General features: G+C 34.7%; 1 protein-coding gene across 1 annotated transcript; it reads right to left on the bottom strand.

The window, feature by feature from the left end:
• Positions 1-1,023: 1,023 nt before the first annotated feature.
• Positions 1,024-22,132, bottom strand: LOC117933755 (ADP-ribosylation factor 1-like 2). The gene is made up of 7 exons (XM_034855274.1): positions 21,870-22,132; positions 14,982-15,072; positions 4,458-4,573; positions 3,166-3,225; positions 3,014-3,079; positions 1,464-1,663; positions 1,024-1,384 (listed from the first exon to the last, which is right to left on the bottom strand). Exons 1-6 carry the CDS (start codon positions 21,924-21,926, stop codon positions 1,472-1,474), a joined length of 582 nt encoding a protein of 193 aa, XP_034711165.1. The 5' UTR covers positions 21,927-22,132; the 3' UTR covers positions 1,024-1,384; positions 1,464-1,471.
• Positions 22,133-25,557: the final 3,425 nt, after the last annotated feature.

Genomic DNA, 25,557 nt, shown 5'->3' with positions numbered 1-25,557 from the left:
TAATCTTTTTAGACATCTGAACGAGACTATTTTAGGTTTTGAGTTTATGGACCGGAGTGCTTAAAATTAGAGGCTCCAAATTTTCATTTTTATTGTTTTCAAAATTGAGACTATGTATAAAAATTTCCCATTTATTTCTACTCGATTCTCGTAAAATTTGAAGGAAAATACTTTTAAAAAAAAAAGACAAAATTGAAAAGTTTTTGTATGATTCCTCAAGCTCATTTGACTTATTTTTCTTCTGTATAAAAATTAAATAATTTAAAAATAAATAAATTTATAACTAATTTAAATTTCATTTATTTATTTTATATTTTTAATTATAAAATCAAATATGAGAAAATTATTTTCTTTTAAATTTTCTTTGCCATTTCTAGAAACCAAACATAGTATGGGGAACTGATCACTTTCCTGTTTAGCTAAGTACCGGGTACTCTGACCATCTTCAAACATGCGGGCAAATGGAATAGCAAATGAGAAAATTAAGGAAACTTTGATGAAAGTTGTGAATGTAAATCAAGGGAACTATCTTACCGTCTCATCACCAAATCGCTTGATTTGAGTTCTTTGGGTTCATGAAAGCAAACTCAAGAAAACCCATATGATTCTGGAACTGATCTTTGTAGGGTAGATGGAAGCTCCATGAATGGCCAAATTCCACTCAGTAGAGATGGTAAATCCAGCAAGATGTAGGGTCTGTTCTGAGGGAATTTGTTTTGATCCATGATGGCTTCTGAGAAAGCAGACAACATTACAAGTTCTTTTGAACACAAATTCAGGGAGAGGATTGCTGCTAATAAACCTGAAAAATGGAAGAAGACCAAAACCGTAACAATCAAAACACCAACCTTAGGTGGTGTCTGGGTGGTGACTCACTGATATTAAGCAACTTGCCCAGTTCACCTACTGGCCATAACAGAATAAAGTGAATGAAAACTACTGGGATAAGACCATCCTACTCAACATAGACCAAAGCCGGAGTAAAAGCTACACAAACAGCAACATCAATACCAAGCAAAGCTGTTTCAATGGGCAAATATCAGCAAGAGACTGGTCCAGATGTGTGTGTGAGAGGGAGAGAGTCCAAACTAACCACTCGAGGACCTTCATATGATATATATGTAAAGAGTATTATTCTAGGGGAAACCAAAATCATAGAGAGCTCCCTGTTGTTGTCCGGTTAAACCCCAGAGAGGCAAGGCCTGTATCTAAATATACATTGAAGAAAATCACAGAGGTAAGTGCCAAGTATTGGCCAGGAGTAAGTAGACTTCATCAGCTTTTAAACAGAACCTGAAAATAATCAATTAATATTCATGACTTTGATGTCTAAGTGCCCAATTCTGCAGCTTCATCCATCAGCCAACTTAGAGCCTCGAAAGTCCTGCAGGAGGAAAATCATTAAGAACAGAAGAAACTGAAAAAATGGTTGCTTTCCCAACTGAAGTTGGAGGAGTTTTGACCTGGTTGGTTAGAAGGATGAAGTGCCCACTGAGGAGTATCCAGCGGCTCTTAATTCCTTGAGAGTTCCGGCTAACCAGTCCAAGCCCTCATAAAGGCCATCTCCCTTCAGAGCGCAAGTTCCTTGTATATGCCATTTTCGGTTCTTGAGATCATAGAGACCTAATCCTTCACATACTTCCATTGGCGTCATTGCACCTTTCTGAACAGGAGAAAGACAGACAAAGGATTAACTATCAAATTGTATCAAGGACATACTAATCAAATCAAAGCAAATCAACAATTATCACAATGTCATGGCTGTGTGGTCAAATCTAGCAAAAGTCCAGTGCAAACCAACTGCCCAAAGGATATTCATAGTAGTCGTCACAATATAGTCATATAATTATATGCAAAAGCTATAACCCATCTTCAGTAACCTCCCAATAGGGAAAAAAATAAATGAAACAACTAGTCAACAGTGTATGTCATAAACTGAGGGAAAAAAGAAAGAATATGTTGTTTGAGTCACCAAAAAGTTTAACAACTCACTTAAGTTAACCTAATTAATTGTATGCTTGTATTTGGACCAATGAGTGAAGGTTTTTGCTTTCTTGGGTGCCAAATAAAGAAAGCTGAAGATTCAGATTTCATTTCCTTTCTTGATGTTATCGACTAAGAGTGCTTGTCAGCCCATAGAAACAATGAAGATCAACTAATCCCAGTGGTTTCAGTACCACGAAATTGGACTCGTGTTCGCTGCAGCAAGAGTAAAATATGTAATGGCCCAGAAATCATATCGGTACACTCAACAAAATTCTTCCAGACCTGCATATAGATTTTTTAATACCATTGTTTTGAGCCAATGCATCTTGGTTTGACTATTTTAAAGGAAACTCTGTACATTTATTTCCACACTCTAAAAATGGTATTGCTCCAATTACGCAACATGACTGTCAAAATATGTGAATTGCTCAGATATGTTACTAATAAGTATGGGTACAGGAATTGCACATACAATCAGACCCAAATCCAACAAAGCAGAGGAAGGAGTTCCTAATTCACCACAAGTTGTCTGAATTAGTTTCTTAATCTGTTGTTTGAAAATCCTTTTGCCCTGAAACACTTCAGACATCATCCAAGAATAGGATTCCCATAGCAGAGCTTCCTTAAGACATTTTCATTTTTACTTTTTAATTGATTTTAAAATTTGTTTACCAGCAATTTGCTTGTAATGGTTGATGAATTTGCCATGTTTGTTAATTCATTTCAAGGCTCCATTTCACACTGAGGTTTTTTCTTGTAAAGAGGTTTGGAGGCACTGATATTGTAGTTTTTTTTAGTTCTAGGCCACCTGTCATGATACTTTTTTAGTTTTAAAGGAATTCTCTTAATTTATATAAATTTTTTACTACAAAAATACTGACACACTGGTTTAGTAGCATTACAGGCTGTAACGTCAGACACTCCATTTCTGTGTTAGACCAGAATCCGTGTTTTCCTTCATGTGCTTTTACATCTTTCATGAGCAAGATTAAAAAAAAACAATCAAGAATCCACTAATGCAACATACCATGTCCTGTTTGTTTGCAAAAATCAAGATGACGCTGTTCAGCATAAATGGATCTCGAATGATGGCCTGAAAGAAGAAATAAGTAAACTAACTGAGAAACTAATCAACCAATCAAGACGTTTGACATAAATACATTATCTAGGACACCCAACCTGAAACTCTGCCTTTGCTTTTCCAATCCTCTCTCGATCCAAGGAATCAACAACATAGATCTGCATATATAGACCATTTTCAACATAGGTTGAGGGCTTCATTGTTATAAAAACCAAATAGAAGAAAAAAATGAACAAGATACTTCTAAGAAAGTATGTTTGGTGATGTGATTCACCCTTGAATGTCTCCTTCCCTTCTTTCGTTTTCCATTGCTACTTCTAAGGAAGCTTGGGTTGTGGATGTGTGGGTGGTATCTAGGTGGGGAAAGGCATTGGAAACCTTGTTTCTCAAGATAACTCCGGATTGGGAGTTTGAAGTAGTGTCTTTCTTAAAAGGATTCAAGAAAGACAATTGAGGAATGGTGAGGACAAGCTTGTATGGAGGGAATCCAAGGATGGAAAATTTACAGTCGAAGCTTTCTATTCTTTAGATGGAACCAGGAGGAGGATAGGTCTTTTAGGTGCAGGTGGTTTAACATTCTTAGTTTCCAGTACTTGGGAAGTGGAGTGTGGGAGGATTTTGACACTGGATCGATTAAAAAGAGGAGGATCACAGGATGAACCTTAGTGAATTGGTGCTATCTTTGCAAAAGTGCCAAAAATCAATATCCTGTGAATTGGTGGTTTAACATTCTCTAAATTGTGATAAAACTCGGATCCTGTGGCATCTTTATGCTCTTTATTTATAGTTGAATGGATGATGCCCTCTTCTGTAAGAGAGATATTACTGGACTGGCATAGGGATTTTGTGGGGAAGACGTACAAAAGGGCTTGGAGTATAACTACAGTATGCTTATCTAGGACAATATGGAAGGAGCGAAACCATGGATCGTTTGAAAATGAGCAAATCAAGTGCTGAAAAATTCTTTCCTTTGTGCTCATTGTCTTTGATCTAAGAGGCATAGTGATCTGGCTTCTATCTTGTTGTTGACTCCATGATTGGCTGGGCTAGGGGAGGGTGGGTTTTTTTCCCTCCCCTTTATCCCTTTTTTTGTTATGTGGCACCCTTTATATACTTCCTGTATACTTTGGTTGCGCCTTTTTCTTTTCCGGTGCTTTTAGCAAAATTATCTTTGCCTACATTTAAAAAGAAAAAAAAAACCCTTAGATACCCGTGAAATGCTATGGTGATTTAACAAATTATGGGCCACTAAGACATACCAGATGGCAACCAGCACAGAACCAGTAAAAAACATTTAGAATTATACAAAGAGAACGGTAACTTAAAATAAAATGAAACTGACCCTAATAACAATTACTGAACAAATATGGCTATAAAAAGTAATGATTACCAGTCCATCAGTATTATTAAAGTAATGCCTCCAGAGTGGCCTGAGTTTCTCTTGTCCACCTACATCCCACACTGTGAACATCACGTTCTTATACTGAACTTTCTCCACATTGAAACCTATATATTACCAGAAAAAGATCAATTAAAATCAATCTGAAGCTCCATTCGACACATCAACATCCATAGTATAATACATGTACAATATGATCAACTGTTAACAATGCACAACATAATGAAAGATTTGGAAGTTAATGCAATGAATGAAATATAACATATCAACTGAGCAACCCATTGATACAGATAACACTCCCAAGAACTCATGGAATGAATGTTGGTTCCACCAACATGCAATATGAGATGACTGTTTTGGTAATTTTACTTGACCAGCATTTTTTTTCTTTTTGGTAGGAAACAATGATTTTATTGCATTGAAATATTAAGTACAGTGAAGGATGAGCAATCCTCCCAAGAAACACCCAATCCTCCATACAAAGAAGGATAAAAAAGATAGATGAGTGCATACTAGTCCAAAAAGTCAAATTTAACTCAATTCACCAAGGTATAAAATCTTCTACAAAAGAAACCTCTAGCTGCATGTTTTGCAAATGCATCTGCATCATTGCCCAAGTGAGGAGTCCAATGGTCAAAATCTTCTACTTGACCAGCATTCTAGTTATTGAATGAGACATGAAGATGTTTTTTGCTACTTTGATTTCATATTTCTATAATGTCTAGTAAGCATAGTTTTTAAGTACTTCATCACTCAGTAACATCCTTTGTCAAATTAACCTTTCAAGTGAATTCCTTAGTAAAGCTATATACAGCCTTGTAACTTTTCATTCCAAGACATTGAATAGAAGAAGATTACATCCTCAAGTGCTTTGCATGGTGAGATACCATGCCATTATGAGATTCCACAAGCCCAAGATTGAGTGTAATTTTCTAGTTATAATGAAGTGAAGCCAATTGAGGTGAACTTCCACAGTTTGTGATATTGTGTGGTGAGAGATACCACACGCCCCGGTTTGGTGAGATCAAGAAAAGGTGCTGCTCTAGTTCCAGTGAGTTGAGATGCTTCCACCTTCCCACAGCCTATCTCTCTTCCTTGATTCTTTATCTTTCTATCCTTTCTTACAAACTTAATATCATAGGAGATCCTACATGGCTAAATTGATGGATGTGTGATATTGTATCTATTTGATGGATATATAATGAATTGAATTGTTTATCCAGATTAGGCATCAACCAAACGACCTAACTAGTAACTCTGTTAAGGATGAACAAGCCAAAATTAAATCTCAGCAGCCATGTGTTCATCTAGCTAATTCTTTGACAAGTCTATCATAGCAACCACATCAAGTTTACAGTGAGATTTTTGCGATAGCCAACTATAAATAAATATATCTGAAAAGAGCACTAACAAAAGGAGGTGCAATCTAAGTTACACAGGATGCATAAAAAGCATCCCAAGGCCAAAAGAAGAAAAATACAAATGAGATTGACTGGCATAAGCCGATCACAAGCAATCCAATAAAGTCAAAAAAGAAAGATTAACATCCCCCAATATACACTTGGACCATGAGAACAGAGATTTAAGAAACTGCTTTTCCACCACAAATTCTGACCATTCTCTCCTTCAAAGATTCCTCTACTGTGCTTTTTCTAGTTAGCCCAAAACAAACAAAAATGAGTCAAACTACAAATTGAACTTAATTTTTTTCCCCACAAAGCTATCATGCCATTCATAGAGCACCTTCTTAACTAGATGAGGGGGGAACTAAAACACCCCAAGAGGCAGAACACCTAACTCCGCAAACTGTAAGTCAGAGGTTTTTCAGTATAGTGGATTTTCAGAAGGTTGCTCCAGAGACCATTTCTGCTATAATGGTTATCTCCTCCGCAGTTTTCATGGACAAGTGCACAGTGGCATGATGTGGCTTTGCATTCCTAGCTATTGTTCAAATGAGGGATGGAACAAAACATCAGAAACTTTCATAATTGAAAATGTTACTCTATAGTTTTAGGTTGGTAATTTTGTTCCATTTCCTACAAGCTTGAATGCACTTATCTCCTTGGGTCTTAAAGAGTATGACACCTTCAGACTTCATCAAAAATTGATTTTGGAAATGTTCAGAATTGTCAAGGTTTAGGTAAGTGTGCATCATTTTTTATTTATAGGAAGGTAAGTGTGCATCATTGGACTGGTAAAAAGCTTAGAATCCCAATTACACATTTTGAATTGAATGTAGAATTAAAAAGGGGCTCGGAAAAACAACAGAATTGGGAGAGGAGTGAAGTATACATTCAAACACCCACCCTTAGGCATTCAAACAGCCATTAATTTATTTGGGTTTCTAAATAGTTTTTAATTAGAAAAATATGTTTTTGGGATTTTAAAAATGTTAAAAACCCTCCTAATTTGTTGCTAGGGTTTTTAGAATATATGGACTTATTTTTTATAGAAAAAACCAAATCTTTGAAAAATTAAAGTTTCACCTATCTATAGGGTTTCAACTCATCCCTCTCAAAGCATCCTTGGTTGGAAGAGGCCTGAACTCGCATTGTGAAATCTTCAAAAAGGGTGCCGAGAGATCCACTAAGGAGCACAAGAGGTGTGTTGAGTGGAGGGCGTGGAAGATAAGGATAGGTGTTATCGATGTAAGACCCTTGGGACAAGTACATTTGATCAGATCAATTTGCGTACGATTTTCTCATAATTAGTGGATTTGTAAGTGTCGAAAGACCAGTGGTTTTTCTAATAACTTAATGGTTGCTAGGTGGTTTTTCCACATAAATATGGTGTCACTTGGATTGTTGATTTTATTTCTTACACTGGATTTTTGATCTCTTGATTAATCAATTGAAATCTACAATTGAAGTTGATAATTATAATAAACTAGGGATTAAATCAAAGACTGTCAATTCACTCTCCTTTAATATATGGAACCACAAAGGGTAGGGACTTCTATTAACCATCCCCCATTTTTTTATGGGAATAATTATACCCACTAAAAATTTAGGATGAAGTTCTTCCTGAAGATGCAAGCAGAATGTATACAAAATATAGTGGAATTTGGGTGCTTACCTCTAATGAAAATTGGTAGTCCTTTAGGTGAATTGAAATCCAAATAAGAATGGGATAGGACTGATAATGGAGTGAGGCAAATTCTAAAACCCTGTATTGCATATTTAAGGGAGTTAGTCCTAATGAATTTCATAGGTTGCAACCTGCAAGAATGCAAAGAAGCTCAAGATATTCTTGTTGTGACCCATGAAGGCACTTCAACTATGAAGTTGTCTCAACTTTAAATGCTTACTACTAAATTGGAAAATATTAAAACGAAAGAGGATGAGACCTTCACTAAGTTCTACACTAAACTCAATGATAGTGAATCCTTTCTTGAATTTGGGAAAAAGAATTCCTGGGTCTAAGGTGGTCAGGAAAATCCTAAGATCTCTCCCACGGAGATTTAGACCAAAAGTGACTGCAATTGAAGAAGGTAAAAACGTGAACTTAGTGAGTAGTGGAACTTGTAGGTTCACTCCAAAACCTACAAGATGACTCTACCTTCACCTAGGAGACCTAAAAGTGCATCCCTGAAGGCCTCAAAGGAAATTGAAGACTCAAAAGATGAGAGTAAACAATTTCTCACTCCTAAACTATTCATGTTTGCCAAAAAGTTTAAAACCTTCATGAAACTACGAGAGAAGGCAAATTCCAAGGATGACTCAAAAAAAGAGAAGAAAATTGACTCTAAGAAAAATAGAGACGAAGGTTCATCCAAAGCATCTCAAGTTAAGTGCTTTAATTGTGGAGAGAAAGGGCATTTTGCTACTGATTGTCCTACTTCTAAAAGGAACAAGAAAGTCATGCAAGTGACTTGGAATGACTCCAAGTCTAATGACAATAGCTCCACAAGATCAATTGACAGTGAAGATGACAATATTCTTATTGCCTTCTCAGCCTCAATTCTTTATTTCCAAAAAATTGAGAATATTGTTGAATTAGACGAAGAGGAAGAAGAACATGAATTTGAGGATTTATAGGAAGCACACAATGCCTTATATCAAGAAAGCTCTAAGATAAAATGTGAGAATGTAAAATTAAAGAGAACATTGAATAAAAAGAATTTTCACATAGAATCCCTAGAATATGAGAAACATGAATTTAATGAAAAATTAAGTTCCTGTGAATCTCAAAAAACTTGTTTGGATGAAAAGATTAAGGGACTAAGAGACAAACATCAAAACTTGATTGGAAGAATTAAGTTCCTTGAATCCGAATTCTAAAATGTGAATAAGAAAAACAAATCTTTGAACTCTAAACTTTTAATAGAGGTAATCTCTAAAGGCAAAACCACTAGTGACAAAAGAGGCATAGGCTTCCTAAGTCAAAAACTCCTATGGGTGGAAAGACTGTCTTTTTAAAGCCTAAATCATCCTCTAAGCAAACCCCTAAATGCACTAATTGTAATAGATTAGAACATGAAGCTAGTAAGTGCTATAGTAGGCTCTTTAAAAAAAATTAGATTTGCGTTAATAACTAGTTAGTGAGTCCAACCACCTTGGAAGTCATATTTTGAATCTTAGGAAGGGTGTAGATCACACACTTAAGTCTTAGAAAGGTAAGAGTCTTGTATTAGGTGTAGTGTAGCCTTCACTATCTTTAGGGCTAGAGCACCATCTAATTAGTATTTTGATAATGGGTGCTTTAGACATATGACTAGAGAAAGTCATTTTTCACTACTTCTGAGGAGTTCAACAGTGGTTTAGTGGTTTTTGGGGATGGTATTTTTTTTTTTTTTTGATAAGCAAACACACAGAAAGAAATATATTAGAAAAGGGCACCTTGAGGCTAACCCAAAAGTATACGGGGGTATACAAGAGGCGCCAAAAGGCACAAACAAAAGAAGAGGGGATACAAAAAATCACCAGCCCTCAACTAGCACCTAGCCAATCAAAAAAACTGAGTAAAGGAAGAGGACCTTCATTTACAATCGACTTAGTCCACAACCAAAGATTACATACAAAAGAATTTTTCAACCTATGAATTGAAAGCTCCTCATTATCAAAAGCAATCCTATTTCTTTCCTTCCAAACCGCCCTAAAAACATACGAAGGGGCTGCCTTCCACACCTTTCTACGCTTCTTGCCCAAGTTAAAGCCACGCCATCCAAGAAGGGTATCTCTAACCGAAAAAGGGATGACCCAAGTAACGCCAAAAAGAGCAAACAATAACTCCCATAAAACTCTAGCCCTAGTGCAATGAATAAGAATATGATCACTAATCTCTTCTTCCTCACAGCAAAGGAAGCATCTATTAGCTAGAATCCGGCCCCTCTTTTTAAGTTGATCCAAAGTTAGCACCTTACCCCAAGAGGCTTCCCAAGCAAAAAAACCCACTTTGGTAGGAACACAAGGACTCCAAATAATGCTATTAGGGAACTGAACAACTCTTCTTGAAGCTAGAGCACTATAAAGAGCTTTAACTGAGAAAATCCCATCCTTAGTTTCTTTCCACAACATTCTATCTTCCAAAAGAGGATTAAGCCTCCTTCCCCGGATTGACAAAAATAATCTCTCCACCTCCCAGTCATTAAAGGGCCTAGAGAAACTAGGGCTCCAAACCCCTTCCTCTCCTAAATGATCCCACAACTCCACTAACCAAGCTTCTTTATAAGACGCAAAAGCATACAAAGAGGGGATGGTATAGAGTATAGCCCATGTTAGGGGTAGAGGTTATGTTAGTCTATCAAGTTGTCCTAGACTTAATGAAGTCCTTTATGTAGAAGGATTGAAAGTCGCCTTAATTAGTATTAACCAAATTTGTAATTCAAAGGGAGTGACTAACAATAAGAGGAATTGAGTCTGGTCTTGAGGAGATTTGTGTATAGCTCTCCTTGTATAGTGCAGGTGCGTAGTCTTATTTTGATTAGTATTTTGTATTTTGTGGGGAGGAATTCTCATCCTTCTCTTGTGCTTTCTATCATAATTAATATATCTTTTGTTTTTTATAAAAAAAATATTAACCAAATTTGTGACAACAAGTTTGGTGTTAAGCTTTCTTAGGATCAAATTGAAGTCATTGATGACATGAGAAAATGTATCTTTACAAAATATAGGGCGTAAGATAACTGCTATGCAATGCATTCGAGTCTTAGTCCAGTGCTTATCTATGGTATTGCTAAGTTTAACATTGTTGAACTTTGGCATAGAAGGTTAGGACACATGAATCATATGGAGTTAAGCGTAGTTAATGGTGACCTGGTTAGAGGTGTTCCTAAGTTTAAATAACCTAAAGGGGCCTTATTTGTAGGGATTGTCAAAAAGGAAAACAAATTAAAGGATCCCGCAAGAAACTAAACAAAATCTAGACTAATAGGTCTCTAGGCTTACTTCACATGGATCTCATGGGTCCTATGAGAACTGAAAGTATTGGTGGCAAGAGATATGCCCTTGTCATGGTTGATGACTTCTCTAGGTTTGCCTTTGTTGCATTCCTTATGCTTGTCATGGTTAATTTTTTGGGTCCTTAATGTGTTCAACTTGTTTAACCCATCTGCTGTGCATAAAAGAAAAATCTTAAAATATTCCAAAAGTGAAAAAGGCTACCTTGGAGAAAATAGAAATCAATATCTTTAATCCAAGAATGAATGCATCACTTGTAGAAGTGGAAAGCCCATTAATGGAATGTGCAACTTAGATAAAAGTAAAGTGTCAATCTATGAAATGTTGCCCCACTACATGAATAACAGAAATAAAATAAAAATAAATCTAGGGGAATCATAAAGTCACATAATACTAATGAATATCTATATGAACTAAGTTTAGTCGTGTTATACGGAAATCCAATTGAATAAAGGTTAAATCGACTACGTTTTGTGCTAGGACCTTGAATTAATTAGTTAAAATAGCTAGTAGAGATTAAATAAGAATCTCAAGGAGTGATAGTTCCATGTCTTTAGAATTTAAAAGTCTCATTTATGTCACTTAAGCTTTATTATTTTAAATCTTGATATTTCGGTAAGCTCTTGTAGTAATATTATTTTGATTCTCCTCTTGGGTTGTGAATAATTTTTTCAAGCCTATCAAACACTATTTAACATAGTCTCTAGTTAATTTTATGCAAATTATAAGCTTGTAAGTACTAGGACTTTCATGGGATGACAATATTTAATCCTGTTCAAGTTAGAATTTTCTAGCTTTCTATTTGAACTTCTATGTGAGGACAAGAACTAGTTTTAGGAATGTTCTTAAAGGTCTTTGGAGCTATTGGGCAGATAAAATCAACTTTTTTCCTTCCTCAGTGCATGTGCAGCAATAGGAGCATTTAAACAATTGTTTTTAGGGAGACGTGCTTAAGGCTCTTTAAAAGCCCCATTTGACTCCTCATTTTCCCATTTCCTACATTCAAACACTCCCTATTTGTCCTTCAGGTACTGCCATCACATTTTGGACGGTTAATCTCAAGATCTAAGTTTGTAGGGCTTTTCAAAGCAGAGTTCAGGACTTTTTTGTCGAATCATCTTTTCAAGGTAGTTCTTATTTCTCTAGTGTCTCTTCATTTTCCTCTATGGCTAAAGGTAAGGGTGGTTCTCGTAGACCTCATAGATCTCTTACACCCCCATCACATTCTCCTACTCTTGTTCATGGGAGATGCAATGCAGAAGATTTACCTAAGGAGTTTTCTTGCTCATTGAACTCGGAGTTACTCTAAGTCACTCGCATGACTTTCTTCTTCCTTTTAGGCGTAGGGACAATCAGCAGCAAACGACCCCCTCCCTCTATAGTTAAAGCACTCCACTTGAGATACTTTAGATGGACCTTTGTCTCTATTTTTCTTAGAGACAACTTTCTTTCCCTTTTTAGTCATCCTTTGAATTTACCTTCTATTGAAGTTTCATGAAGGGTTTAAATTTTTTAGCAAACATGAGTATTTCCAAAGGAGTGAGAACTGATTCACTCTCATCTTCAAACTCTTTATTTTCCTTTAAGGAGGCCTTTAGAGTTAGCCTTTTAGTTCTCCTAGGTCAAGGTAGAGTTATTTCATAGGTTTAGAACTTTAGAGTGAACCTACAAGTTCCACTAATCTCATTGAGTCCACATTCTTACTTTCTACAATTACGGCTACTTTAGGTCTAAATCTCTTTGGGAGCAATCTCAGAATAATTTTCTTGATCACCATGGACTCTAGAATTCTTTCTCCCAAATTGTAACAAGAATTCACTATGTTACTGAGTTTGGTGTAGAACTCAGTGAAGGCCTCATCCTCTTTCTTTTTAATATTTTTGAATTTAGTAGTAAGCATTTGAAGCTTAGAGAACTTCACAGTTGAAGGGTCATAACAAGAATATCCCAAGCTTCTTTTGCATACTTGCAGGTAACAATCCTGAGAAATTCATTAGGACTGACTCCAGTAAATATCCAATATAAAGTTACTAATTAAAATAAATAAATAAATAAATATAGAATATAGAGCTTTGGCATTTGCCTCGGTTCCTTTATTATCAATCTTATTCCATTTTTGTTTGGGTTTCAATTCACCTGATGGACCATCAATTTTCATTAGGAGTAACCACCTAAATTCCATTGGCTTCCAACATGTTCTCCTTGCATCTTCATGAAGAACTCCATCTTAACTTTCCAGTGAAACGGTGGACAGTTAATAGATGTCCTTACACTTAGTGGTTGCATAGATTATTTTTTTTTTTGATTGGAAACGCCACAAAGATATATTAATATAAAAAGAAGTACAAGAAGAAGGATGAGAAATCCTCCCACCAAAGACAACTAAATTACAAGAAAATACACATAAAACAAACGAACTCCCACTAAGGACCAATCCCTATGGAGTACACACCGCTATCCAATCCAACTGAATCACATTAAGGGGAGTCCCCTTAAATGCCTTGGAACAGAAAGCCCAAAGGGAAGCAAGGAAAACAATAGAGTCCCAAAGGAACTCTGAATTCCTTGCTTTATCCTCGAAAATCCTTGCGTTTCTTTCCCACCACACAACCCGAATTAGAGCTATGCTCGCAGCTTGCCACAAAACTATCCCTCTCTTAGAATTACCGAAGCCTTTAAATTTGATGGACATCATGTCATATATGCTCCTTGGGCAAACCCAATCCATCTTAGCTAACTGAAATAACATGTGCCACAACCCAATCGTCAAGGAACAATGAAGAAAAAGGTGATCTGCTGATTCCCCGTGCTTCATGCACAGGATACAAATATCAGGTGATCTGCTGATTCCCCGTGGTTGCATAGATTATGGCTTGCAGGAATCTAAAAAATTTGATTTTTGAAAATCTTCCTGCTTTTAACACCACTTGAAAGAAAATTTTCAGGCCCTACATGTATGGAACTACCTAGATGGGGGGATAGGTAGTCTTTAATTTAATCTCTAGTTTTTATAATTAACAACTTCAATTACATATTCCAATTGACTAATCAAGATATCAAAAACTCAGTGCAAGAAATAACATTTAACAATCCAATTAACACCAGATTTACAATGAAAAACCATCCAGCAACCACCAGGTAATAAAAAACCATGAGTCTCTCTGCCACTGACAAATTCATTATTTATGAGAAAATAGTATAAGATTTACTTCACCTAAGTTATCGCACTCTTCAAGACCTAAGGAAAGAAGTACATTCAAGTCTGTAAGAAATGGAACAAAATTACCAACCTAAAACTATACAGTAACAAAAGTTGTTCATTATAAAAACTAAGAATTAAATCAAAGACTTATCCATTTGCCCCCTCTCTGGGTAGTTTCATACATATGAGGGCTTCAAAATTTTTCTTTCAGAAAGCATGGGAAAGAATTTGATTCATGGTCCCTCTTAAGCCTTGGTCACTACAAAGTTCAAAAAAAAATCATCCCAATTAAATCACCAGGGAACTCTCTCTCTCTCTCCCCCCAGGCTCAAAACTCAATCTAAATAGATGCTCTTTAGGTAACCCCAGTCACATGGGTATAATTGGAGGGGTCACTAGACTGCAGAGGCAGTGGGCTGACTGGTCACAGGCTGGAGATAAAAGTACAGATTCTGGCAAACTGAAAGGAAATTGTGACGTAGGGAGTTTGTTTCCAAGCAATGCACATACAAAGGGAGATTCTATTTTTATCTATATTCATAAATATTTCAGTTTTCTATCCCAAGGATGAATACTAGAATCAAGTTCAGCACTGAACTTTTGTCCTCCTGTAATAAACTTCTATCTTTTCCTAACAGTCCCTGGTTACCAGTGACCATGAAAAAGTAATTGTTTTTATGGCAATAGTCCAAAATTTTAATTCCTTGAAATTAACATGGTTTTTTTGGAGAGGAAAACAAAGAAAGAGGTAAAATAACATGCACTTTCAATATCAAATACAAGACATGACAAGAGAGTAACATTCAAAACCAGCAGAAGATATGGCTAGTTATATTGGCCACTAGATGGAGGAAAAGCATAAATTTATTAGCTGAAACACAAAAATCACAGGGAAAAAACAACAGCCTAACGTACCAATTGTGGGAACAGTGGACAAAACTTCTCCAATGTGCAATTTGTACAGTATGGTTGTTTTACCAGCTGCATCCAGGCCAAGCATCACAACCTAATCCAACTCAATTAATAATTTAAATAAGAAAATAAGCTTGAAGGACACAGAGAAATCATGAATAAATATTAAGAATACAGGCATAAACTCAAGAATATCATAAAGAAAGATGCATTAATATTTTTATGTTAATAAGAAATGATACCCATGTAGCAAAACATGAGAACTAAAAAGTAACCAAAGAGAACAAACTGTTGATTCTTTTTATAGGAAATATTTTTTCATGGAAAATGAATGCAATGAATTGCTAAAATTAAGAGAAACGTATTCTCAATATGAAAGGGTAATGGCACATTCTCTTCCTTTTTTTCCTTGACACCTTTTTACCCATTTAGAATCCAGGTATCACAGAAGAAACCAAAAACATTGCATTAGGCACATATTAATTGGATGTCTGGATAACAGATGGCTAGTTGCTATTCCAACTATGATTTCCCAACATGATAAATTGACATGATTACACAATGCATTATTGGAATACATTTTGAAGTGCATAATAAATGAGAAATTGGTGTTTCACATCTGCATTATGGGCTTATGCCAAACAATTTTATCAAGTTTTCCACTGCTTCTTTAGAAGAGAGTCATTTTCACTGCTCAATCACAAAATGATAGCTGTAAACAATGAATTTTACATAGAACTTAATTTTGACATATCATGTTCTTCACTCGTATTCTACACAGCATCCAAATTATGCAGATGGTTCTCAGAAAATTCTCTCATTTTTATCAGCAATTAATCATGTAGATGGTTCCTTTTAAAAAAAATAAAAAATAAAAATAAATCTAGTATCAATTGTAGTAACTCTTATATAAAAAAAATATAGACTTACTTTATGTCCTGAAATATTATTTAAAATTTTTTAAATTTGAGGTATTAAAATTTTTTTAATATCTCAATTTTTTAAAGTAGTTTTTATAAGTCGTTATCTTCTTAAGATAAGTCTCAAATATTTCTTAAATTTTATACAAAAGTTACTATCATTTTTTATTTTTAAAAATAGAAAACAAGAAGTGTATCCAAATGACACCTTAGTTATCATGCTGATATACATTCAAACTACTCATTTGAAGCAAACAAATGTAGTTCATCCTTCAAAACTTCTCTTTGAGATTGAATGCATTTGGAAAAATGGGATTGCATGTTCTAGAATTCTGGTATTTGAGTTTCCAAAAAATAGAGGGTTAAGTTATGACTGATAAGGCTTAATGCATGTTAGGACATGAAAAGAAAATCAAAGTATAAAAGCAAAATGGGATTTTATCCTCTATCTATGATACTCCTTTTACCATATATATATATAGATAGATAGATAAATAGGGGGGGAGAGAGAGAGAGAGAGAGATGGTTTGGAAAACTAGAAATATGGCTAGTGAAGTGGTGAAAAAAATGTAAGAGAATAAAGTTAAAGAGTGAGATTAACATAACATAAAACTTTTGCATAACATCTTCAACCTTGAAACTTATGGGCATTGTTTCGGTTAGAGGCTTTGTATAGGGTGGTCTTGTTGTTATCTCTAGTCTTACAATGTTGGCACTTATCTTCTTTTCTCTTCTTATATAGCCTTAGTTTTTACACTAAAGGATGTGAGTTACCAAAGGACTGAGGAACGATCTACTACAATAAAGCCTATGATGAGGCTTTAGGCCAAACCACTCATGTGAATTGAAATTGACTACTATAGTTTTGCAACCAAAGTTGGGGAGAAATCTCAACTCCACCAATCTATCATGATTCCTTTTTTAGTGTTCTATTGCCCTACTTCACGAACAAAAACTAATGAAATATCCACCCTTAGATTCCTAATGATTTTTTATCAGAAACAATGATTTCATTGCATTGAAATATCAAGTACAAAGAAGGATGAGAAATCCTTTGCAAAAGTACACAATCCTCTATACAAAGTCTGATAAAAAAGGTAGATAGGTGTATGCTAGCTCAAAAAGTTAAATCTAACTATAATTCACAAAGGTATAAAATCTTATACAAAAGAAACCATATGTCGAGTTCCACGTTTTGCCAATGCATTTATTGCATGATTACCTAAGGGAGGAGCCTAAGAGGAAGAATTATTAAATATTTGGTGCAACCACCCATCAAACTTCCAGGATCATAGTTGCCCATGATATGACAATAGCATTATCACCTTTTATTAGAAAAGTAGAGACCTAAAGGTTTTGCTTGTAACAACCTTTCCAAAAGGGTTAGAATTTTTGCCTCAATGGTTAAACTTTGACCTGAAGGTTTAGAAAATACTCTTAGCACTATGCCAAGTGATCCCAAAGCAACCCTCCAATCCCTAACTACCCCAGGTTGCCCAAAGAACATCCATCAAAATTTAGCTTAAAAAATCCCCTCTGAGGTATCATCCATTCAAAAGGTGTCTTCTTAGTCAACCTCATGGTTCTACAATTTAGGTTTCATTCTAGAAAAATGAGGCTCAAAGGGATACTTGCAAAAGCTTCATTGATAGAAGCCCACAAGGAACAAGAGAAGTAAAGCAAGTCCTAAATTGCTTCCAGAGACTTTCACCTGTCTTAAAAGTTATTTGCATTCCTTTCCCACCAAATAACCAAATCAAAGTGAGACTAGCAATAAACCAAAGAGTTCTACATCAAGGAAGTTCCCCAAGAGCTCAAAGGATATAATCAACATAAGAATGGAATCCAATCAATTTCTGCAAGTTGAAACAATCTGCACTATAAAGGAAGGTCCCAAAAACCTCCAAAGTAAATAATCAATATCTCATTCACCCTTATGTGTGGAACCTAATCAATCCTTGCAAGTTGAAACAATATACACTATAATGTCAATGGTGTGAGACAATGTAAAAAACACGATTTACAGATTGCCCACTTCCCTTGCACATAACATAACGTTCCAGACTAAGCGTTTTGTATGGTCTTCTCTATTGGAGCAAGTCATTAGTATCGGCCTTTTTATTTGTTGGAAGTCATGCAAAGGCCTTCACTTTTGGTGGGGCTTTGGATTTCCAAATTAAATTACAAGAATAAAAGGAATCAAATTGGAAAAAGCAAAGATAGCATTAAAGGAGTTAATTGAGAACAAGCCTAAGGATTTCAAGGACCAAACTCTCACGTAAGGAAAAAACTGGTGACAAGTACACATGAGCTAAAGCAAACTCCTCAATATCCTGTAGTAAGAAGTTATGACAAAAACTATAGTTCCAAGATCTAGACAAGGAGGAAACTGGCAATGAGGAAATAACAGAGTTTCTCAACCTGACTACTCTTTTTTTTTTATATAAATCAAAAACCAAAGATGTATTAATTATGAATGAAAAGTACATGAGAAGGATGAAGAATCCTCCCCACAATTACAAAACCTTTATAAAGAAAAGACTAAACTCCATCACTATACAAGGAGACCTATACAACATGGTTTAGTCCATATAAGAAAACCAAAATTTACATCTCCTCAAACCCAGAGAAAGCTCCTCTCATTGTTGTTCAAACCCTTTTAAATTACAACACCAAATGTCAACCAAGTCGAATAACATCGAGAGGAATGCCTTTGAAAGCAACAGGACAAGAGGCCTAAAACGAAGAATAGAAGTGAAGTAGATCCCACAACACATCTACCATCCTCCGCTCATCCTCAAAGATTCTAGCATTTCCCTCTCATCACACAATCCAAAGCAAAGTGAGACAAGCAATATGCCAAAGGGTCTTGCCTCTAATGGAGCTCCTCAAATCCTTATATAAAATGATCATCATGTCGCATATGCTCCTAAGTGAGACCCAAACCATCTTGGCCTGTCTAAATAGCATGTGCCAAAGCCTCAAAGTAAGTGCACAATGTAGAAGGAAATGGTCAATCATATCTCCACACCCCACATATAAGATGCACTAATCTAGACTAGGGGATTTAAAAGGCTTTTCAATTGTAGCATGTTGTTGGTATTAGCCTTCTTATGCTCCACTAGTCAAGCAAAGGTCTTGATCTTAGATGGGACTTTAGATTTCCATAAAAATTTAGGTAGACAGAAAGAAACTAGATCCAATGTATTAGATAAAGCCATAAAGAATTATTTAATTGAGAATAAGCGTACAAAAGATGAAGACCAAGTTACTGCATCTAAGACGGGTGAAGACAAGTGCACACAAGTGAGTGAGGACATGAGTCTTTCATGGTCCTCAATCTCCAAGTCAATAAGGTTAGGACAGAAATTAAATTCTCAAAACAAAAAGAAGAGGAGTTGTTTAAGTATAGTTAATATGGTGAAATTTTTAATTATTACAACTTGGTAAAAACTTGAAAATTGTAAACACAAAAATTGATGCTCCAACCACAAGTCTTCCCAATTGAATTCTCCCCCTATCACCCATCGTGAAATGAATACGTATGGATAAATCCTGAAATTTTTTAGGATCATCTGACTAGAATGTTTGCATCCTATTCATTAGGATGTGTCCCATAAATACTCAAAATAACCTTATACCAAAGAACAAAACTTTCCTTAGGAAAGCTCCACAATCACTTTCCTAGGAGAGCATGATTCATCAAAGAAATCTTCCTATACCCCAGTCCTCTAGGTACCTTAGGCCTACACACTAGATCTCAATTGATAAGATTTTTTTTTTTTGCACACACCCCTCCCTAACCAAGGAAAATCTCTTTGCAATTTCTTAATCTTTAGAGCTATTGATTTTGGAGTCTTGAAAAGAGATAAGAAATAACTTAGGTTAGTTGTTTAAGAACTACTCACAAAGAGATTTATCACCCAACAAAAGATCTTCTCTAAAACGAATTCTTGTACCATCACGCATAGAATAACAAGTGAAACGAAAAAAGTTTAACGAAATTGGTGCAATAGCCTTTCAAGGGCAATATGTGACCACCTGACAATGTAGTTGGCATCTCATCCTTTAGACTTAACCTATAAATGGCCAAGATGACCTTATGCCATAAAACATCACTTTCCTTATGGAACTTCACAACCATTTCCCAAGAAGGGCTTAATTCCTCAAGGATATCCTCCTAATGCCTAACCCCCCTTCCCTCTTGGGCTTACATACCTAGTTCCAAACCACAAGGTGATCTTTCTTCCCTTTCCTAATCGAATCTCTCAATCATAAAGGTTATTTTAACTGAAGCTTTGAACAAAAAAAAAAATGCAGGGGGATAATGGATAAACATGATAACATAAGAGTGATGCCTTGGTTGTGGCTAACTGCTTCTTGGCTTCTTAACAAGGGCCCTTTCCAAGCCACAATAGCCACTCTTCCTTTTTGAACTGTAGCCAATGCATTATTATGTAGCAGCCATTCTTTTGGAGTGTGGTAGCCCCATTAGTATGTATTTGCAGTCTGCTTTGCATGCATGTATTATAGGCCACCAAGCACCAAACAGAAGCCAAAATCCTTCTTATTTTCCCTTTTATTGCCACAGACACCACTTACTCCCTCTCTTTTTCCCCCATTCTTTTATCTAGAACAACTACACTAAAGCATCCACACCAGACAGCCCCACCCATAACTGTAAAGTGCTGACCTAGTCCCTTCATGGTTATACACTCTGGCATCTATTATCTATGAAGCTGCAGGACCTAACATGCCTTCTCGATGACATAATATATGGTATGATCTATGCCTGACCTTTGTACCAAATTTTTCTTCCCTTTAGTTTTTCATGACATATGATTCTAATTCAATACAATCCCACCAAGAGAGACGCTATATATCAAATGTACTAGTACTACTGTAATTCAAAAAATTAAAATTGACAAAATGGATCATCAAGTTTAGAGTTTCCTGATAAAGTGAGTTTGAGAAGTACCGGACCCATTAGACTTGCAAAAAAAATCCTATCATGCAGCATTTATTTGCCAAGGAAGTAAGGGAAAAGAAATTAACAGAAAATTTGAAACTGATTTTTTTTTTTCACCATTAAAATTGTTTTCACAAGATTAAAACGAGTTCCTATTTTCCTAAAAACCAAACAGTGCAAAATGCAGCACCTTAAATTTCTTTTTCCATCATCTTTCCTCACTTCCTCAGCTACCAAACAGAAGGCGACCCAGTACTACCCTCAAAATCACTTACAATCATTATCAGAACAATAACATCAGCGCAACCCACAATCTGAAAAACCCCAAAGTCTCATTCAAATAGCTAACCAACTAAGGTTATTAAAACCCAAAATTGGCAGGAAAAAAAAAAAAAAAAAACAAAGAAAAGAAAGAAAGAAAGAAGCTCATGGAAAGAAATAATTAATTAAAAAAAAAAAACCCCCCACCAACAAGAAAACATAATACATACGAACCAAAATTTTCAGTCTCAAAAAGAAGGAAAAAAAACTCATTCAAAGGAATAATTAAACAAAAATAACAACAAATAAACCCATTATGTGAAACCCCAAACCAGCTAAGATTACCAAACCAAAAATTCCCACAAAAAAATCAATTTTCAATCTCAGTAGAAAACAGAAAAACTAATGTGCAAAAAATAAAAAATTAAAAATAATAATAATAAATAAATAAATAACCTGAAAAAAATTAAAACCTATGCAAGGAAACAATCAAAAGAAATTAAAAAGAAAAAAAAAACATACATACACACAAATAGAAAATCTCAAATTGCAATAAAAAAAAAACAAAAAAAAACAAAATTCAATCTCTACAAACAAAACCCATACAAAGAAAAAGCGCCCCCCACCCACCAAAAAAAAAATTAAAAAGAAATGAATTGAAACGAAACAAAAAGAAACCCATATACAGAAACACAGAATACAAATGGGTATGTAAAGAAAAAGATAGAGAAAAAAGGGTACCCTCATCTCAGAGTTGCCGAAGAAGGTATCGAAGAGCTTGCGAAAGGCTTGACCCATGCCTGCTTTTTTCCTCTGTTCTTTTCTCTCTCAATATTTGTGTATTTGTGTCAGCCAAGGAAGCTATAACAAGTGAAGAGAGGGGTTCTAGCCACCAGAATTGTCAATTTCCTGAATTTGATTGAGGTCTTCTAACCCTCTGCTGATTGATTCCGGAGGGGTTGCTTTGCGTTTTCCTTCTTTCTATAAAGTTCTTTCTCTTTGTGTAATGTGGATCTAAAATAAATAGATCATTTAAAGTATATATTTTAATACATTTGTTTTTTTTTTTTGGTTGATGAGAAATAGAAAGGAAAAGTAAAACTAATGAGGATGTTGTTTTTCTATGCTGATTATTAAAAACATAGCTTTAAGAATTGAAAAAAAAAATCGAGTTTTTATTTATTTTGGGATAATGATTTTAGATTTTTTTTACAACTTGAAAAATAGTTGAAAAAACATGTAGAATATTTTCAGAGTTTTTAAAAAACTTGTATGGAAAACTTTAAAACATTAATTTAAAAAATGTGTTTTTTTTCAAGTTTTGTTTCATATCCTATTTTGTAAACTCCATGTGGATCAATCATAGCTTAATATACATCTAATATAAAAATATAAAAAAATACAAATTTTATCGTAATACAAAGATGTCGAATGTCACATGTTTTGGTATATAGTAATACATACTTAAGACTATTCTTTATTAACATGACACGCAACACATTTCACCCTTGATCTTTAATGCATAAGCAAATGTATGTGCTCCCTATATAACTCCTATATCATACTTCAAACAAATTCTCGAGCCATCCAAATGCTCATGACACATGGACGTCTGCCTATAATGGATGCCAAGGGGAACATGAATGTCCACTTTTGACATAGATGTTAATAGGGTCTCTCCTACTATTACCTTTGGTGAGGGTGGTACCATGTGCACCAAAGCAAGTTGATTTCACTCTCATTAGAAGAACAATGTTTCCTTTATAGTACTTGTGGCTAGATTATATCTTAGAGTGTTCTCAAAGGTGTTACCCTTAACATTATATTTTGATGCTAATACGTCTACCAAAGTGGAGAGAAGGGATCGGGGGATCCAAAATGGATATGGATGTATTTTGATGGTGAAATTGGTCTTCCCATCATCAAACATTTTGATATTGGTTTAAAGATCTTGGTTTGGTGGCTAGAGTTGAAAGTTTGTCTAAGGTGAAATTAAATGTATTGAATTTGTCCTTATCAGAATGAAAAGGAGGGTAAGGGGAGGGATCACCGCATTTTTATGACACATGTCATCTCCAAGAACTTCCATATAATCATTGCTTTATGTGGAGAGTTACAATTTTAAAGCACTATAAAGAGACTCTATTTCCCATCAAATAAAAAATAATTGATATTAACTCTCCTTGGTGCTCTTAATAATTCCATTGTTACACTCTAAATGGTTCCATTGTCACTAATAAATATGTGAGAGAAGGGTGAAGTAAATGAAGAGAGAGATGAGAGTATGAGTTTTTTTTTTTTTTTTTTAACAACCGAAAAGTAAAATCCTTTACCTTAACCTCCACTCCATCATTAGGTCCTGAGCTCAAACATGAGTGATAGGAGGATGTTGTGCCGATTATCAGGCTTAACTAACTTGAAAGCGCAATTGTCCCATAATTTATTCCTATCAATTTGAACTCAAAAACATATAGAAACTCATTCAAAATTTTAACATGTTCTTACAACTCTTCCATTAGATTCTTCACCTTTATGTTAGAAAACTTGAAGCACACCAAGTTAGCTAAACATGCTGAAGGATTTTTTTCTTACAACATATGTTTGGTTGCCAAGAAAATAAAAATAATAATAATAATGGAAAAGAAAAGGAAAGAAAAGCTAAGGATGTGTTTATTATATGTTTTGAAAAACAATTTTTTTGTTCATGAGAACAAAAAAAAAAAAAAAAAACAACCAAAAAACATGTTTGATAATCAGAAAATAGAAAACAATTTTCTATAATTAAAAATATAAAACAAAGGGCTTTTCTAAGAGTATATTTTAGTTGTTCTCAGTTGTTTACACTTGCTTCTTGAGGATTGTTTTAGAAAATAATTAGACAAATATGAAGAATAATTGAAAATAAAGCACTATATATAAAATTTGTTTTCAAATATTTGGAAACACAAAAACAAGTTGAAATGTTCCAAGTTCCCAAATGATAGCCCAACCCTAAAAAAACACGTGGCACCTTCTAACTAGTCACTTATTCCAATATTACATCATTAATGCCTAAAAAAAGGTGAAAAAGTAGGAGTTCTAAATGTTTAGGATCTATTTGAAACTCATTTTGAAGTGATTTGAAAGCCAAAACAAAACGTCTAGACTTGAGTTCAAAATTTGAGTTAGTTCAAAATCCATTACAGACTCATAAGTGGTTGAAAATGCTAGAAAGTTGATGAGTTCAAAATTTTCATGTCGAGTTCAAAATTGATTGGGAATTTTGAACTTAGCTTCTATCCATTTTACACAACTACCTTTAAATGACCATATCTCCCTCACTTCAACTTTGATTGTTAACTATTTGTGTGAAATTTAGATAAGAAAGTAGAATAATAAATTAAAAGCATAGAAAAGAAAGAAGAAAACAATACAAAGATATAATATGGTCAATAATTGCCTACATCCACGGAGAGGAGAAGAGAGAATCTTTCACTATTGTAGAGCTTTGTAAAATAATGGCTCCAAAATAAAAATACAAGATATTATTACTCTTTTGGGTAAGTTAATAATCAACATAAATTTTGAATAGAAATAATTGGAGCAAATTAAGGTAAATCCCTCTAAATCAACCATTAAATGAGAAACTAATATTCAACTCTGGATTCTACTCATTTGGAAACATGATTTTGTTATTCTCTTTACCTCAATTTTACTCCCCGTCAAGTTGGAGCATGGATATCCAGAATGCCCAATTTGCAATGACAAAAATGAAATAGAGTTTTCTTCGAAGGTTTGGTGAATATATTTGCAACTTGAAGAATAGAAGGGATGAAGATGGCTTGCACGGCTTCGAATTGAATTTTATCTTTGACCAAATGACAATTTAACTCAATGAGTTTTGTTTACTCATGAAAGACTAGATTTGTCTCTATGTGCAGGGCTGCCTAATTGTCACAATACATCTTTACAACTCCCAAGTCAGTAACTTGTAAATCTTAACCAAGCGAACTCGTAAATAATGGGGACCATGACTCTATACTCTACTTCTGTCAAGGAACGGAACATATTGGTTTGCTTCTTGGTTTTCTAAGAAATGAGTGACTTTCCAAGAAAAACAAGATATCTTATGACATATTTTCTTGTGGAAGGACAACTAGCCCAGTCTATGTCATAAAATCTAATAAGTTTCAAATCATTTTAGGCTAGGACAATAAGCCTTGGCTAGGTGTTCCTTTCAAGTATCGCAAAATGCGAAGAGCAACATTAAGATGTGGTTTTCATGGCTCTTTCATAAACTAACTAAGAACTTGAATAAAGTAACAAATTTAATAATATATACAAATTATATATATATGATATCATGACCGTTAATACTATTTGGATAAAGTCCTTAAAAGTATGACATGATGTAACATATTTAAAATTTATTATTTATTTAATGATATTT

This window comes from Vitis riparia, chromosome 16 (assembly GCF_004353265.1).
Source record: "Vitis riparia cultivar Riparia Gloire de Montpellier isolate 1030 chromosome 16, EGFV_Vit.rip_1.0, whole genome shotgun sequence".
Lineage (NCBI taxonomy): Eukaryota > Viridiplantae > Streptophyta > Magnoliopsida > Vitales > Vitaceae > Vitis > Vitis riparia.
Note: the sequence above shows the minus strand (reverse complement) of the source record. Positions and strands in the feature narration are given on the sequence as shown.

Coding starts and splice junctions, on each gene's coding strand:
- LOC117933755 (XM_034855274.1), bottom strand. CDS start 21,926: ATGGGTCAAGCCTTTCGCAAGCTCTTCGATACCTTCTTCGGCAACTCT. Junction 15,073..21,869: donor TCGGCAACTCTGAGATGAGG/GTACCCTTTTTT, acceptor GAGTTGGATTAG/GTTGTGATGCTTGGCCTGGA. Junction 4,574..14,981: donor GTCCACTGTTCCCACAATTG/GTACGTTAGGCT, acceptor GGTAATATATAG/GTTTCAATGTGGAGAAAGTT.